We start from the raw sequence: 16,452 nt of genomic DNA on the forward strand, positions 1-16,452 counted from the left end.
AGTAGCAGGTGGCACCTTGTATGGTAGCCTCGGCCACCAATGTATGAATGGGTGAATGTGACTTGTAGTGTAAAAAGCGCTTTGAGTGGTCGGATGACTAGAAAGGCGCTATACAAATGCAGGTCCATCCATTTACCATTTTATGGCTGTTTCCTTCAGGGCTTTAAACGAGATATTCCTGAAGTTTTATGAAAAAGATCATGGTTTGGGTTAAAAGGAAAGGGTCTCTGACAAAAAGCCCTGAAGGTTAACTTATCCCATGGGCAGTTTTATGTGTTGGTGGAGTCAGTTTAAAGTAAACTTTACTGCACTTAAGCCGTTGCAATTTTCAATTTTATCTTTCATGGCCAAAAGTATAAAAGAAAGGTGGCAGCTTCTTCTGTAAGTGATTGTGTTAAATTGGCAGATAATATTGTCTCATATGGATCGCAGGCCTCTTAACTGCATCAAATTGAAATTGTATTGTGGCAGACTTTGTAGTATCAGTATGTTGTATCGTGTTATTGTCCAAAGAATCGATATAACATCGTATCATGATGGAACTGGTGATTTAAACCCCTATTGCATGTTGTTTTTCTGTTGATCGTTTTATTGTTTCTGCTCTGCAACGATTACATACTTTTGTAACATTATTTTGAGAAGTTTAAAGGCTCGAGTGGACAATATTCCATGTTTTTGCGGCTGTCAACAAATCCCACAAAAAGGCCAGAGCCAACAACGTGTTCGTGGTGTCTCTGAATACCGACTTCACTGTCTGTGGCACGAACACCGAGCCCATTTGTCACTAATGAAGATGTAAATCTTTTAAAACAGGTCATGAATACAATATGCACCCAGAATTTTTAAAAGGCCAAATCATTTCTCATGGCATCTGGGAACTGTAGCTTTTAGTAAATCTTTCACAGGGGTAAAAAGTGTATATGTTTGGGACTTTTTGGTGTGCTGCTGTTGACGGCAGCAGGACAGTTTATGTGAGATTGGCTCAAAATAAATGACAGTGTCAGTTTTCATCATAATGAATCATCCAGTGCAACATTGTGGCTGATTTATGTGTTTTTAATAGTTTTTTAGATGACAGTGGAGCTCTATGGCACAGAGGAATAAGATATATTAGACTTTAGCTGCACAGCCTATACTTCAGTTTGATCATTTCTTGCTGGTTTCAGTCTCTCTTGACATGAGAAGAATATAGAGTATCATCAGACCTTTCTTTTACAGGTGTTTTTTTTAGCGCTCATGTTGCTGTGGCATACTGTAAACCCTGCACACGATAATTGACATGAGCGTAACCGACGATCTGATTAAAAGCGTAGCAGGTCCAAACTTTGCTTTCGGTATGTGATAAGCAGAATCAAAAAGCCTGTTTCCTAACAAATCCTTGCCTCTTGTAAAATCGGAGCCAGTTCTAAATCTGAACACAACCCCACTGGCAGCGGCACCACTTTTTGTAGCCAAAAATATTATACCCTTCCGAAGACAAATAAAACATCACTCACACAGTACACACCACAGTGCTAAACCTCAAGAAAACAGATGTTCATTTAAATTGCTGTCGCTGATTTACAACTAAACTTGGCAGGGTTTTACAAATGAACAAATATAAGAAGACAGGATTTACAGTATCAGGAATAAAAGCTGTAGAATGAGTTGCCTGGGCTTATTTCACACGTTCCTGTGAGGAAGGGTCAACCAAAACTAAACTCATTATGGCCAGCTATCAGTGCTACTCTAACCTGAGGAGTTGGGCTTTGAAGATCCTCTAAATGATGACCTTTCTGTCCTCCTCTGCTCCGCTGATGTGCTTTGATAAGCCAGGCTGTGATCTCCTCTGTGGTATCATAGCGCATCGCTGCACAACTGTCCTCCTGGAGTTTTGTGGTGCTAAACTTTCTCACCACGCCCTCAAATTACATCATCCAGGCTTGCTGTCATGTTTCACACACCGTGCCTTTGAACTTGTGCAGCCACGGGCCAAAAGTCAGACAGAGCACCTTGCACACGGTGTTGTTTTGCTCGAACAAAGGATGGCGCGTATACTGTAAGAATGTATTTTTTTTTTCAAGTAGCAGACCCAAGTAAAAGCAAATTATTGTTTATGAAACATCTCCCCACGATGCATGTTCTTCCAAGTGGAACCAAAGCACTGCTTAACCTCACAGTTGTGACTCTCCAACACCAGCCTCTCCCTCTCCCTCTGTGGGAGCATGCAGGCCCGCCTCCGCACCAGCTGTGAGATGCAAAGCTCCCCTTAATGTAAAAGCATTTCACTGTCTTTGAGAATCCACTGTCTGTGCTATTCACTGAAAGGAAAGATGTGGAGAGATACGGAGAAGAGAGAAGGTGATAAGTAGCAGGGGGGGGGGAAAGATGGAGGCAGAGACGGAGAACAGAGAGAGACACTGAGAGCTGAGGAAGACAGCGAACATGACAGGGAGCTCAAGCAAAGGAAGAGATGGTGAGGGGAGGGTGGGAGGGAGGGAGGATAAAAAAAAAAATTAAAAAAAAAACCCTGAAAGTCGACACCCCGCTATAGCCGATGTGTGATTGATTGAGTGGCATTCAGGTGCCAGGGGTCATACATATGCAAACTGCTCATTTGTAGTTGCTGCCAGGGCTGCTGTTCACCAGAGCCCTTGAATAGTGTCGCCTGACCACCGGGACACATCACACAATCAGATTAAGCAGCCCCGAAGTCACATGCAGGACGACCAACAGCTGCCACGTGCAGCACCAGCGCTAACTTACTGTATCTGTTTTTCATCCCTGTCTGCTGTAACAGGCCCTTGTCTGTCTGTAAGAGATCTGGGTTTTAGGGGCTCAGATATGTGTCAGATGAGCTTTGGTGTTTGTGCGGCACAGATTTTCCCTCTTGACATTTTGTCGTTGTTTTTTTTTTTTTTCCCAGTGCTTTGTTGCACACAAACCACATTTTCCATCTGAGTGGCTCAGTCTGTACACAGCAGCACAGTATGCTGTATCTTCAGCATCATGCATCAGAGTATCCAACCACCTTTTCAGCGCGCGGAGCAGTTGCAGTGTTGGTTCACGCTGCACGCACCGCATCTATCTGTGTCATTGTGCGCAACTGAGATGAATATTCAAGCTGAACCATTTAGGTCTCTGTTAGTCATCGGTCTGTTCGCATTTTCAGCAAAGACCTGCAGTTTAGCGAGCGCGTTACCATGCAGTTTGAACTCGCCAAGTGTCGAGGGGCAGGCCCTGGAAACATTGGATGACTTTGTTGCCATTCAAGGCGGTCTGATATTTTCTTTAATTATTGATTCGTGATGAGGCCAGCAGGAATCACGGGCTCATACATAAATTCTTTTTCACCATTTTCTCGTTTCATTCCACTATCATGCCGGATTCATTCATATGGAACTAGTAATTTGTAGAGGTGACAATCAAAAAGTATGCTTTTTTTTTTCTTCCCTCAAGTCTTTATTTTCTTTTGCACCGGAAACAAGGATGTGGTGTTGGGTAAATGGCCTTCAGTGTTCAGGCTACCATAAAGAGGCTTTCTTGTGCTTGCCTGCCCTTCTCTCTCTTTCTCTCCCTCTGTTTCTCTATCTCTCCCACTCTCCTGCTCTCAGATCAGACTTTGCTCCAGCCATGCTATTGGGCAGCGAGCTGTAAACAGGAGCTGTACACTGATCCAAGTGGCAATCACCTTCATTCAGCCCCACGCCCCCCTCCTGCCCCCTTCCCTTCACCCTGCTCCTTTTTTTTTTCCGAGTCTTGTTGGCGTGCTGAAATCTTCACCCCCCCCAAAAAAAGAGGATGAAAAATCTTGTGGGAATGACTCCCTGTGTGGAGGATGGACCACTGGGTATGCCCCTTGCTCATCGCGAGCTCGACACACAGGCCCTTTATGTGGTTGTGTGGAGGGTGGCCCCCTTCCCTCCTCTGCTTCTCATCCACACCCCAGAGGCTCCCATTCAGCCCGGGCCTGGCTGGGGGGAAGTTGGAGCTCTTTTGTAGTGGGGGATTCTTAGGGGAGGCTGTCAAGGCTGCGACTGTGTGGGCCTTTATTTCCCCAGAGAAGAGAAGGGGGGAGAAACGATAGAGGGAGAGGGCAAGAGGGAGACAGGAGGGGGTGGGAGGGTGGGTGAGTACCAAAGGAGAGTTTGGACACAGACGGCCTTGTTAGCCGGCAACCCCAAAGAGGGAGAGGATGAGAGGGAGAAAGAAACAGGGGAGAAGGCGAAGTAAAAGCGAGAATGAATTCAGCAGAAAGCCAAAAAACTTTCCCTCAGTTACGTCACCGCTGTTATTCCCATCCTCCTCCTCTCTTTCCCTCTACTCCTCCCTATCCGTTCCCTCCATCTGTCCCCGTGTAAGCTCACTCTTCAGCTCAATAACAAGCTTTTGCCCTCCCCCTCACCCTTCCTCGCCCCCTTCTCACCCTCTGCCATTACTTTACACACATTCCATTATCTGGGAGACCGGGCTAAGAGAGATGTCTGGGGTCGGAGCGATCATTATCATCACCTCTTTCCGCTACACTCTGAGTTATAGCCCACCGTATAGGAAACAGACATTTAAATCATAATCAATAGAGTAATATCAATGCTGAGAGGCATGGCTAAAGGAAATCGCTGCCACGGCTCAGAAGGAAAAGGAGACGCTCAGTGTCGACTGAGATAGTGGCGCGCGCTTATTGATAAAATCCGATCAGGCTGGAAAAATGCATTATGTGGCATCATGCTCGGCACTGGCGCTTTTTTTTTTTTTTTGGAAAAATAAACTCTCTGTCATTGGTATTCAGGTGATGCAATGATTGTGGCTGGTGTGCGAAAGTGTGTGGAATTGAAAAGGTGTTGGATTTGAGCGGTGATCTCCTGGTCTCTGCTGCTCAGGTAATGCTTCCGGCACGTTGGCTGAAGCTCAAACACTGCAGAGAGGGACGCTGTCATGCTGTATACATTAACTGACCCTCTGGCCATGTTCAGGTGACAAGGAGCAGCTCAGCTCCTCGTAAGGGAGAGCCACGGTACACACACACACACAATGTTTTGTTCGGAATGGACGATGCAAGGTGACAGGTGTGACCTGACCCGGCCACGGGCCGGACCGCGGTCGCCGCTGCCACTCCGGCTGAGATCAGGACTGAATCTCTGACTCTGTGCTGCCACAATGAGAAAAATACCAGGTCTTCATACCGCAGAAGTGCACCACATCACTGTCAAGGGAGAGCGGCTTTGAGACACGATACAAAAACACATCATGTAATCAGTCAGGACAAATTACAGTTCTAACATGCAGAGAAAGCGCGCAGAATCACTGTTATTAACTCATACAGTTTGTTTGTGGTGAATAAGGAAGTCTCATGCAAATTCCGTGTCTATTTCAGCTGACGTGTTGACAGGTTGGATTCCATTTTTGAGTGTCTTTGTTTCAAGCGCTGAGACAATAAGAGGTGTTATTTGTTGGCATGACCTTTGGTGACTTATGTAACCAGGTTTCTCAACAGACGTTATGAAATTCATCTTGTGTTTGACATGCATGATTCAAGAAGGGTTGACTTAAATAAAGATCAGTTGTATGAATTCTTTTCCTCCAGAGTAGTTCAACTTCAGGGCATTTTTCCTTCTCTTGATGTGCCTGTTTCCTTTGTCTAAACGGAAATGTTTGAGCTTATACAAAACAATGTCTTGTTTTTTAAGAGGAAAAAGCAAACCATACACGACATTTTGTTCAGCCTGGAGGTGTACGGCTTGGGCTTCACCTCAGTTATTGAAACTGAGTCGGGGGAAAAAAAAAAAAAAAAAAAAAAATCCCACTTTTAATCTACAGTTTGTTCCAGAAGTCACAACAGGCACGATTAATAATGTCACAGAGAAAATTAAATTAGTACAAATTGATTTGTGTGCACTTTACTTCCAAAGTATCAGATCAACTGGAACTACTTACTATTTAATGATTATTTTATGTTTGTGGAATTAACTTGACGGGGACACTGTAATTGTGTATACTGTTTGTGCCCAAGCAAATTGGTCAGATCATTTAAAAGAGAATTTGCATATCGATTTGAATTCAGGCAGCTAACAAAGATGGATATGATGTGATTACTATTTATAATTAAATGCTTATTGTAAAGCGGCACCTAGTGTGTGTTAAAAATCTCAATTGAATGTCAGGTTGAGTAGCGCAGTCAAGCACATAACCAGCCTGACCAAATAGTTCAGAAGCACTGAGCTGCAGCCCAGAATCCCAAGGTCCTGTGTAGGAGTGAGCTGTGAACAGATAGTGCACTGCACATCACGGTTCATGTGCAGCCAGAGCCCACGCAATGTTGATGAGACGGGGATCATCTGCTAGATCTGGAAATCTATAACCCAATCCCCTGTGAGTACGGAGGTTCGGAAATTTAGATCGCTCATACGAGAAACAAAGGGAACGTGCTTTGTGTCATTATTTAAAGAGTCAGTTCCCGTACCTCATTCTGGCAAAGCAGACTGAAAGTCCAGAGGTCGTGTATGGATGATGGATGTAAAGAAAAAGCCTGAACACTAAACACGTCCAGAGCACAAGCATAAAGTCAACGGTCTGCTATAAATGTAAAAATAGAAATAACAATGCATAAAAACAATTACTTTGCTATCTTAATTGCTTTCCAAAGAAAATACTTTTTGTCACCTTTCCAATTAAAACATAACCAGCAGCTATATTAGATGTATTTTTAAATGGTGCCTGCAGCATGTCTTGTTGTCTAAGATATTGGATTCCACCTCTACATTTTAATGACCAGCTTCATTTATAGATGCAGAAGAATCAACACGGCTAAACACAACAAAAAAAAAAAAAATCACTAAAAAGACTAGAGGACTGAGCGGTGCTTTATTGTGCCAGCTGGGGATACAACTCTAATGATTTGCATTTTGTCATTTAGTAATGCCTCATATTACAATTCCAAATGGATAATGTTTGCTACATCTTTTCAATTAGACGAGCAGTTGCACAGAGTCCCTTTTTTACATGCCAGTCTCCTGACATTTCTGAACCCATCTGACGTACACTTTGGTGTAGTGTGAGCCACTTCGCAAATGAGGGTTATTCTGGGAGATTCACGTTTCCTTTTTCTCTCCACGGCACCCGGGAGAGGGTTGTAAAAGCTGTTGTCCTTTAGTTATGACGGAACGAGAGGAGGAGCCGCAAGAGGAAAAGAAAAGGAAAAGCTCTTCAACCGGAGTCCTCCTTTCTCCTCTCCTCTCTCTCGCTCTCTCTGTGTCTCTGTCGTCTGTGTCCGTCTCTGTTCCTCTGCCTGTCTCTTTCACTCTCTCTCTGCATGTGCCCTGCTGCTCTGTCATCCTCAGGGATGTGTCTGAAGGAGACCATCTGTTGATCCATTTGTCTCCTGCTTTGCTTCCTGTGCCACCGCCTCTCTCCTATCGATGATCAGGCCTGGCCTTTCCCCTGCCCACCCTCTTTGTTGCTGCCAACAGGCACTCGGGGCGAGGCGGGTGTGTGCTGTTGGGGGTGGGGCAGGAGGCTGTGCCCTCTGTAGTCTCTGTTTCACACAAAGAGAGAAAATTGGGGTTGGCGGACATGCATGCTTTTTGTACATACGTGAACCCGGACCAGCTGCTTTCTAATCAGCCTTTATCTAAAGTTGGCCTCGCTGTGCTGACCCGAGTCAAAAAAACACAGATATTTTTATTTATTTTCCAAATTGTTGATATCAAAACTATTCCCTTCCTCCCCCTTAGGACTTAAACACAGAGCTCATCATTATATGGAGGCATAGACCATGAAATAGATGTTAGAAACAATGCTGTGATGCTGAAGGACCATCACTGGAGGCACCACCAACACATTTATCGCTTGTGAAGTGTTGCCACTAAAGAGAGGGGGGGTCTCGGTTTCCACGCACGTCTCCCAGCTGTCACCTCGCATGCATGTTCAGGGGTTTGATGGACACTGAGTCCACCGTGGGGACTTCAGGGATTGCTTGCCTTTGATCTTCTCCCACGACTCTCGATTACCCATCATTCAGCAGGGCTTAGGCCCTGGAGAGCAGCTGGGAGAGGGTGGTGTGTTAACACAAGCTCTGATGTACCCAAGAGAGACTCCCTGTCCGACTCAAGACATCATATAGCAGATTACACAGACACGGAGGGAAATGTGCACGGATAGTGCCTGTTGTGAGTGTTTAGAGTGAAAGTATGTGGGACTTGGGAGTGAGAGAGAGAGAGAGAATCGAAATATGTCAGAGGAAGGTGGTAACTCTGATAGGATATATAATGAGGTTGCAGTCCATATGGAGGGTTTTGCAGCATCAAAATGATTGTAAATCTTGTTATCACGTCTTTCTCTCTCCGTCTGTGGAGCTTTCGTAGATTCCTAAGGATTTCGTCAGGACTGCTCAATATATCCGATGATAGGTGCTCACCCGGGGAGACATGCCATTGATTTCCCATAAGGTGCAGATGACATGTGGTCACACGCACTCCTATTTTACCAACAGCCGTGTCATCCAATAAGTCATGATTTCAACGCTGCTGTCACCCGGCGTGCTGGTTTCTCTGACATAATCAGGGTGGGGTTAGTCACTGCGGGTAACCTTTTACACTGCAGGTGCACACGGAAAATAAATATCTGCGGCATATTGCATGTACAAGTTACAAAGGAACTGCTTTTTCAATTTGTTCAAGTGCAAATGTGATTAGCTGTCGCTGGGTGACTTCTTAATCTCTTAATATGTGTGTGTGTTACAGGCTTCCTCAGTACCGGTGACCAGGCTGCTAAAGGGAACTACGGGCTCCTGGACCAGATCCAGGCTTTACGGTGGATCAGCGAGAACATCGGCTTCTTCGGAGGGGACTCAAACCGCATCACTGTGTTCGGTTCTGGGATCGGAGCTTCCTGCGTCAGTCTGCTCACCCTCTCCCACCACTCTGAAGGTACAGTACAGCAGAGAGGAGGGGGGTGGCGAGGGGGATGGGTGATACAGCTGTAGAGCTCATGCCTGCTGGTGTGTAGGCTGCTTGATATTAGAAACTGGCGATGCAAGTAGAGAGTTATTGACTAATGCATTTCTACTGTACTGCACAGCCGTAACGAATGCTTTAAGAAGCAGGTGTTTGCATTTAAATGATTGTGATGTTCATTAGCATCCGGAAATTGCAACTCTACGGCGGATTTGGAGCCACATGTGATGTCCTCTGCTGGTCTGCTAGAACCCCTCTCTGTGTCAGAAATAAACATGTCGGTATAATGTGTCTTTGTAAGCAAGATAAAAAGGGACATGTTGTACCAGGGAGAGCTTTTTAGTAGCATGCTAAATGACACACACGCGCACACACACACACACACTGTTCTCTTTGTAAGCAATGTTGTTTATCTGCTGGCTACCTTAATGCTACCTCACGATGATTTACTACCAGTGCTGGCCATGTCTTTAATACTAAATGCAGCATGCGCGCTGAACCTGGACACGCGATAAACATCCCTCATACTCATGCTCCTCTAATGCATCATTGAATTAAGATGGAGCCTTACTGCTTATAGGTAAGTTCTTGCAGGAGGTGCTTTGGCTCATGTGAATGAACTGATCCTTTGAGCTCTGTCCATGAAATGCACCCTGCAGAGGACACAGTATCATCCTTAACCTGGAGTTATTACAGTCAGTCACGTATTCGTCCATGCGTTTTAAAGAGCTGGCTGTTTGTTTTTGCATTTAATTGATGGCGGTGTTGTGTACATGACAGGCTATTAGGATATTGAGGTGTAGCAATGTTTATGTTGTTGTTTTTTGCATTGTTTATGTGGTGTTAATACACCAAATGAGAGATCTTTAAAACCAGCCACGTTCACGCAGCCTGCTTGTGAACATGTTAACAAGCTGCAAACATGCTGCTTTGGACACGCGTGGTTGAAAATGCAACATGGGGCTTTTTACTGTACATTACATCCAAGTGAATTACATTAAAGAAATCATTCTTGCATGAGAGAAAGGATTGTTCTAAGGCAATATTGTGGTCAGGAAACTATGAAGTGCCACACGCCCAACCACCACACACACACACGCACACATTTCTTTTTCTTGTCACTAGGCAGAGTAGAATCTCTGTTCCTGGATTTTTGATTAGTAGACCGATGTGCATTTGAAAGAGGTCATTTGTGCTGCTCTTCTTTGGTCGCTATTACAGTGCCAGGGATTTGTGATGTGTTTTGCATTCTCCAATTTGCATTAAAGTGTTACTAATTGCCTTGATTTCCTCCGATGAATGATGACTGCTTTTGGATTGAATTTTTACCATAAATGCCTTTTTTTATTCATACTCCATAATGTTACGCTCCATGTAGCATGTTATTATACTGCCAGTGAAACCATCTCCTCTGCCTCCCAGTAAATTGGATATTACCGGGTCTGTTTTTTCCCCTGAATGGAAATGTATGCCCCACTGATGGGATGAAAAAAAAAGAGCCAGTAAAACTTGAGGGATCCTAGGAAATTGAAACAGGAAGCCTTCTATCACGCCAGGACTCTTGCTGCGAATGTTACCAATGGCAATCAGATTTCACACAGTCTCTCTCGGAGCACAGATTGTTGTAATTATATAAAGTTTAGGACTGGAGTGGGCTGCCGGATGTGACAGGAAATCCAAGTGAAGAAATGTCTTTTTGCACCTGCTTTCACTACCTCCGCTGTACTCAACCCCTCCTCCCCATCATCATCCTCCTCCTCCTCTCGTATAGTCTCAACTGTTGTGGTGAAAAATGCTAGGATGCTCTTGTTGCCAAGACAACGCGGTAAACAAGAAAGGAATCAAAAGTGTCTGGATCTGCATGGCGGCAAAAATTGATGTAAAAATCTATAATCAAATGAATTATACACTGTGGCATGAGCACACCTGGTTTCAGGTGGCTTCTGGTAATGGGTTTGTGTAATCATTTCCTATCCATGTTAGCAGACCCAGGACGAGCGCCTACTTTGCACTCTGAGAGGAAATTAAGTCAGGAAACAAGATTGTAAACAATGCATGTGCTTCCACCTTCATCTCCTGATTTGGCTTTTTATTTGCAAATAAAAATTCATACTCTCCGGCCTCCAAATAAAGGCAGCGGCGTCACGTTAAATGCGGCGTGCTTGGATTTAGGAGGAGCACACAGCAGGATACGATAACATAGCATAGGATTCACATGTGTCTCACACACAAACATTTTCCTTCACCTGCTGCTCAGATGCAAGATAACGAGGCCCAGGTACAAAAAGAAAAAGTAAATCAGCGATGACACACTGTTCTGGAGCTCCCTGGTGTGTCGCTGTATTTAATGACAGTATTCCCGCTCTTACTGTACACAGTCTGTCATCACTGCCTACAGTGCATAGACTTTCCATCTAACAGAGACTCCTTTTATGCCTGTTGGTGGCAGAGTGACAACTTACTTCAGATGCTCCATGCTCCTCCTGAAGCCTATTTAATAAGCTGGATCCTCCTATATCATCCTAGCCCTCCGGCCTCTCTCTTTGATTGCCTGCTCCTCTGGCCTGGCCTTGGTGGCGTCTTCATGTGGGTGTGCCGAGGGCTCTAGTCACAGGGTACATCCATCACCTCCCCCCTTCTGGCCAGCGTTGAGGCTGGCCCGGCCGTCCTCTCGTGAGGACTGGATTTTTTAGACCCCGGTCCCTGCCCTGCCTCCTCCATGTAATCTCCTCCTCACTGCACCCATCTGTCTCCCTGCCTTCACAGACAGTAAAAGCATGCAAGGGGACACACGCTTTCTCTCTATGTGCCAGCGTGTGTCTCTCTCCCTTTCTCCCTCTCTGGGTTTCTGCTCCCTAGTCTGCAGCATGTGTGGTGTGTTGCTATTAATAAGATGGCTGCCTTGTCTGCTATGTGGCAAGCAATCTAGCCGCACATCTGAGACTTTGGAAGCAGAATGGTCATTAAAAGCGCAGTCCCTCTCGGCAGGAGAGTGTTTTTGACCAGCTTATTAAATGTAGCTCAACAGTTGTGTTCCCACAGAGGGAAATCTCTGTCCCCATCTTCTTTTTCTCCAGCTTCAAACAGAAAACGGCTGAAGAAGTTCAGAAGCAAGGACATTAGCCAGTCCCATGTATTATCTATCTGGCATCGCACAGGCACTAATTGAACATGCAGATTTGGCTTTTTCCCTATCTCCTAATAATCATTACGATATAAAAAGCGAGATGGCTTCTCTGCACATGAACAGAATACCAAGTAGCCAATGACTCAGACATGTGTATCTGTACATATATCTCTTAGTGCAGTCGATGTTTCCGTTTCTTCCTCTACAACCTACTGAAGACATACTGTACATCTAAGCACATATGTCTGCATCAGTGTGCGCGTCCCAGCTGTCCACGTATGTGCACGCGGGCGCGTCTCTACACGGAGCACACATGAGGGAAGGGCTAGCCGTAGAGTCGCTGAAGGTCGTTTGGTTTCTTTTTTTTTTTTCCTTCTCTTCCTGTAAGCAATCAGGATAAAAGCTCTGCTTCTGAGGAAGTGCTCCCCTTTTAATGGAACGTCTTGGACATTAAAGACAGCTAGTGTGGAGGATCCTTCATGCCAATGTCAGCTTTCATTTTTATTAAGACTTCTGGGTTATTGAGGACCATAAATGTGCATGTTAAATGCTTGGGTTTTATTACAGCAGTGCAATGAGTACCAAGGTTTTTTAATGCAAGACACCACCTGGCAAACACTGAAACCCCTTGAACCATGAGTATTAAGAGGGCAGTGTGACAGGTACTCGGTTTTCAGCTAAGGGTAACAAGTTTTTGAATCCATTTAGTGTGAAGTATAGCATAGAAGGTGATTAAGTGAAGGAATGTGTCGTGGGATGTGTAGAAATCGCGGATCAGAGAGATTGAAAAAAATCAAATGGCGTGGCAGGACATTTCTCTCAAATCAAATCTGAAATATTAACTTTATTAATGGCGGCTCTTCATAGTGAACTACTTGCTGTGGATTTTCGGACTGAAATTTATGATTCATGCAGTCTTGGAAAGGATGTGACTTGGAAGTCGTAGGAATTGATGTATTACTGCACAATTTCCTTCAGCTGATTGGCCAAGAAACTCGAGCTTCTGTTAGAGTGACTTGAGTGTGATGTTATGATTACAGTGAGGCACAAACTGCCGTGTCCTTCATGATCAAGTGTGGTCAAGTACGTGCAGTCGGTGAATCATCAGAAGGCAAAATGGCTGCCAGAGAAAAGCTTTAATAACTGAAACTAAAAATGACCCATCAATACTCCTGCTGCACTTTTTAGAGGATCGGTAGGTTTAATCTTAATTTTAGATTGATAGAGACTTAATTTATTAAAAACTGAATATTTAGCTTGATTTGTTTTATCACAAATGCATCAACATTTATTTACCACGAGTTTGTGCTGGTCTAACTTTTTTTTTTTAAACATCTGTAGTGGTCAGTGTTTCAAACACCAAGCAACACTCATCACAGTTTTGTTATTTCTTTTAACACACCTTTTTCTCTTTACCACCACTATCCTCCCTGTGGAGGAACAAGACTTCTTCCCCTGTGGTGCAAACAAAACAAATACCTCATATAGAAAGGGTACTGATACAGAGGTAACAAATAAATTGAAGTAATAAAAATATAATAATAATGGATTTAGGCTGAATATTTCATAAAAATTGACTGGACCCCAAATTAAATCATGCTTTCAATAGAGTCTTTTTCTCCTGTTAATTATATCAATTGCTTCATTAATTCAACAGATGCCTCATCATCACATTGACTTGTTTTACACATCTGTGTAAAAATGCCACATAAACAGTATCAAGATAGAGCTGATTCAGGAGGTGACAACTTTAGTCTCCTTACTAAGTTATGTCCTCTCCCCTTTACTTTCGTTCATTCTTTATCCTGATGGGGGTCGCGGGGGGGGTGGAGCCTATCCCAGCTGTCATTGGGCGAGAGGCGGGGTACACCCTGGAGAGGTCACCAGACTATCACAGGGCTGACACATAGAGACAGACAACCATTCACACTCACATTCTCACCTACCCTCCTGAGACCCGAACCTTTGTTTGGTATGCATTTTCAATTTTTCCTAGCTGTTTGAGATTAGTCAGACCTGATTAGTATAAAAAACTAAAGATTGTCAGCGATAATAAATCCATCCAGCAATTTTTGTGCGAGAGGCAAGGTACACCCTGGACAGGTCACCATACTATCACAGGGCTGACACATAGAGACAGACAACCTTTCACATTCACACCTACGGCCAATTTAAAGTCACCAGTTAACCTGCATGTCTTTGGACTGTGGGAGGAAGCCGGAGAAAACCCATGCTGACATGGGGAGAACATGCAGACTCCACACAGAAGGACTCCCTTCTGGGATTGAACCAGGAACCCTCTTGCTGTGAGGCGACAGTGCTTTGGCTTTGGGAAACTGTGCGGGTGTCTTTTTAAGTAAGTTTCATTTTCTGCTATTTGATGGATCAAATGATTTATTTATTAACCAAGGAAATAATTGACATATTAATCTATGATTAAAATAATAATCAGTTGCAGCCCTAAATATGTGCCACACGTTATTATACACTACATCTGACATTGATTGCTGCATTACTCTTCACTATTTTGATCATTATATTTAACTAGTCCATACCCATTGAGTGCACAGTTGCCCACGTACAGTTTCACATGGTGTGTGTTTGGGATACAGGTCATAGGAAATTGCAGATTTAATAGTCAGCTGATCTCATTAAGAAGAGCAATGTATTCAGACAGAGTTTTTGTGAATTTGATGGTACGATTGCTTTATTGAAAGTACAGTAGTACCATTGCCAATAGTGGGATAGTTAGTGGGCTAAAACTGTACATTAGTAGTTGAGGTAGCACGTTGAAAGGCAGATAGTTAAAGTAATTGCCTTATAGAAGCTCAGTTTTAGTAAGTTTTCCAACTTTTGCCAAGAGGGAACTTTAGATATTGGTCCCTAGATTATGTTCACCGAGTTTCATGCGGATCGGTCAAACTTCCTAGGAAGAGATCGATTTTAAGTGTTTTTCAAACAAATTCAAAATGGCGGAAAATCTATAAACCGGAAGTTATGGGTTCTTGGGGCAGATTTGTTCCTCATGAGGAGAGACATCTCTGTGCAAAGTTGCCCATTCAAAGTTTGCAAATTCAATCAGTTGCTATAGCGCCCCCCTTTGGCCATTTGATGTAATATTGCTTCATTCGTACCCTCCCATGACCCTCTACCACTGTGCCAAATTTCACATGGATTGACCAAGTCAATGAGGAGAAAAACGTGGAACAGAGACACAGACAGACAGACAGACAGAGTTTTTGTCATTATATAGTAAGATAAGATACTTAAGTTGCAAAATGACCATTTGTATATCAGTATATCAATTACTCATTGTGTTACCTTGAATTTGTGAAGAAGACTTTTTTTTTTTTTGCATGCCTTCATGGTAAATGGAGGATAGAGAAAGGCGAACATTCTTCATGAGTCAAAGTAAATGGGGCCCACATTTAACAACGGCAAAACCATATCAAAACACCCATTTACAAACTCTCACACAACTCATGCAGTATAATCCAAGACTCATTTGTCCAATCGTGTGCTCAGTACTTCCCTAACATATGTGTCTTTGCAAAAACATTCTGATTAAAAACACATCGGTACAAACAATCTCACGCATGGCCGAGTTGTGAAAATGCACGTGTTTGAAAAGTACTGAGCATATGACTGGATAAATGAGACTTGGATTACGCTGCTGGAGTTGTGTGAGAATTTGTAAGCTGAAGTTTTGATGTAGTTTTGCTGTTGTTAAATGTGGTCCCCAATGACGTCTTTGGATTCTCCGTTCACCAGAGACGTGTGGGGAAATACAAAGTTTCCTCCACAAAATCAGCGCAGTTAGTAATTGATACACACATTCACATTTTGCAGAGTGAAGTATTCTTTTAATATTTAGGGGTTTATTGGCATAGTGAGTGACTGCTCCTATCACATCGAAGGTTAGGGAACAGAGTGAACAACTCAGTGTAAATGACTGCTGTTTCTGGCATGTATTTACCTCGTGGACCTATACAGGAAGGAAATAAGACTGACAACAATGTTTATTGAACCTGGAATCAATCTGCCTCTGTCAATCTTGCTGATACAGTGGTACCGTTGTGGGATTCAAAGCCTGCGTTGCCATGAGCACCTAACCTCTGCTCTGACAATCATTCACCGTGTACATGCCGGCTCGTAGTTGTCCTCGGAGGGAACAATACAAACACTGTTGTAGTGAGGCTGCTGGGAATCGTGAGGATGTGTTGAGCTTTGAGAACTTGTGTACTCATTCAGAGCTGTATCTTGAAATATCGACAGGTAATCTAAGGCTAAATGCTGCTCCAAATTACCCCATCTTACAGAGTGGGGAATGAGGCCAGCAGCCCATATAGATGAAGAGTGTGTGTGTGTTACACTACATCACTGCTTTAACTGTAA

The 16,452-nt window shown here is 43.8% G+C and overlaps 1 protein-coding gene across 2 annotated transcripts in view; it reads left to right on the plus strand.

Annotated features, from left to right (window-relative positions):
• The window catches only part of nlgn3a (neuroligin 3a), a 151,701-nt gene that overhangs the window by 93,947 nt on the left and 41,302 nt on the right, over positions 1–16,452 (plus strand). For both annotated transcript variants that reach the window (XM_033633256.2, XM_033633255.2), the window contains one exon: positions 8,718–8,903. In XM_033633256.2, coding sequence (XP_033489147.1) covers positions 8,718–8,903 — 186 coding nt within the window. The remainder of the gene's footprint in view (positions 1–8,717; positions 8,904–16,452) is intronic.

This window comes from Epinephelus lanceolatus, chromosome 7, assembly GCF_041903045.1.
Source record: "Epinephelus lanceolatus isolate andai-2023 chromosome 7, ASM4190304v1, whole genome shotgun sequence".
Lineage (NCBI taxonomy): Eukaryota > Metazoa > Chordata > Actinopteri > Perciformes > Serranidae > Epinephelus > Epinephelus lanceolatus.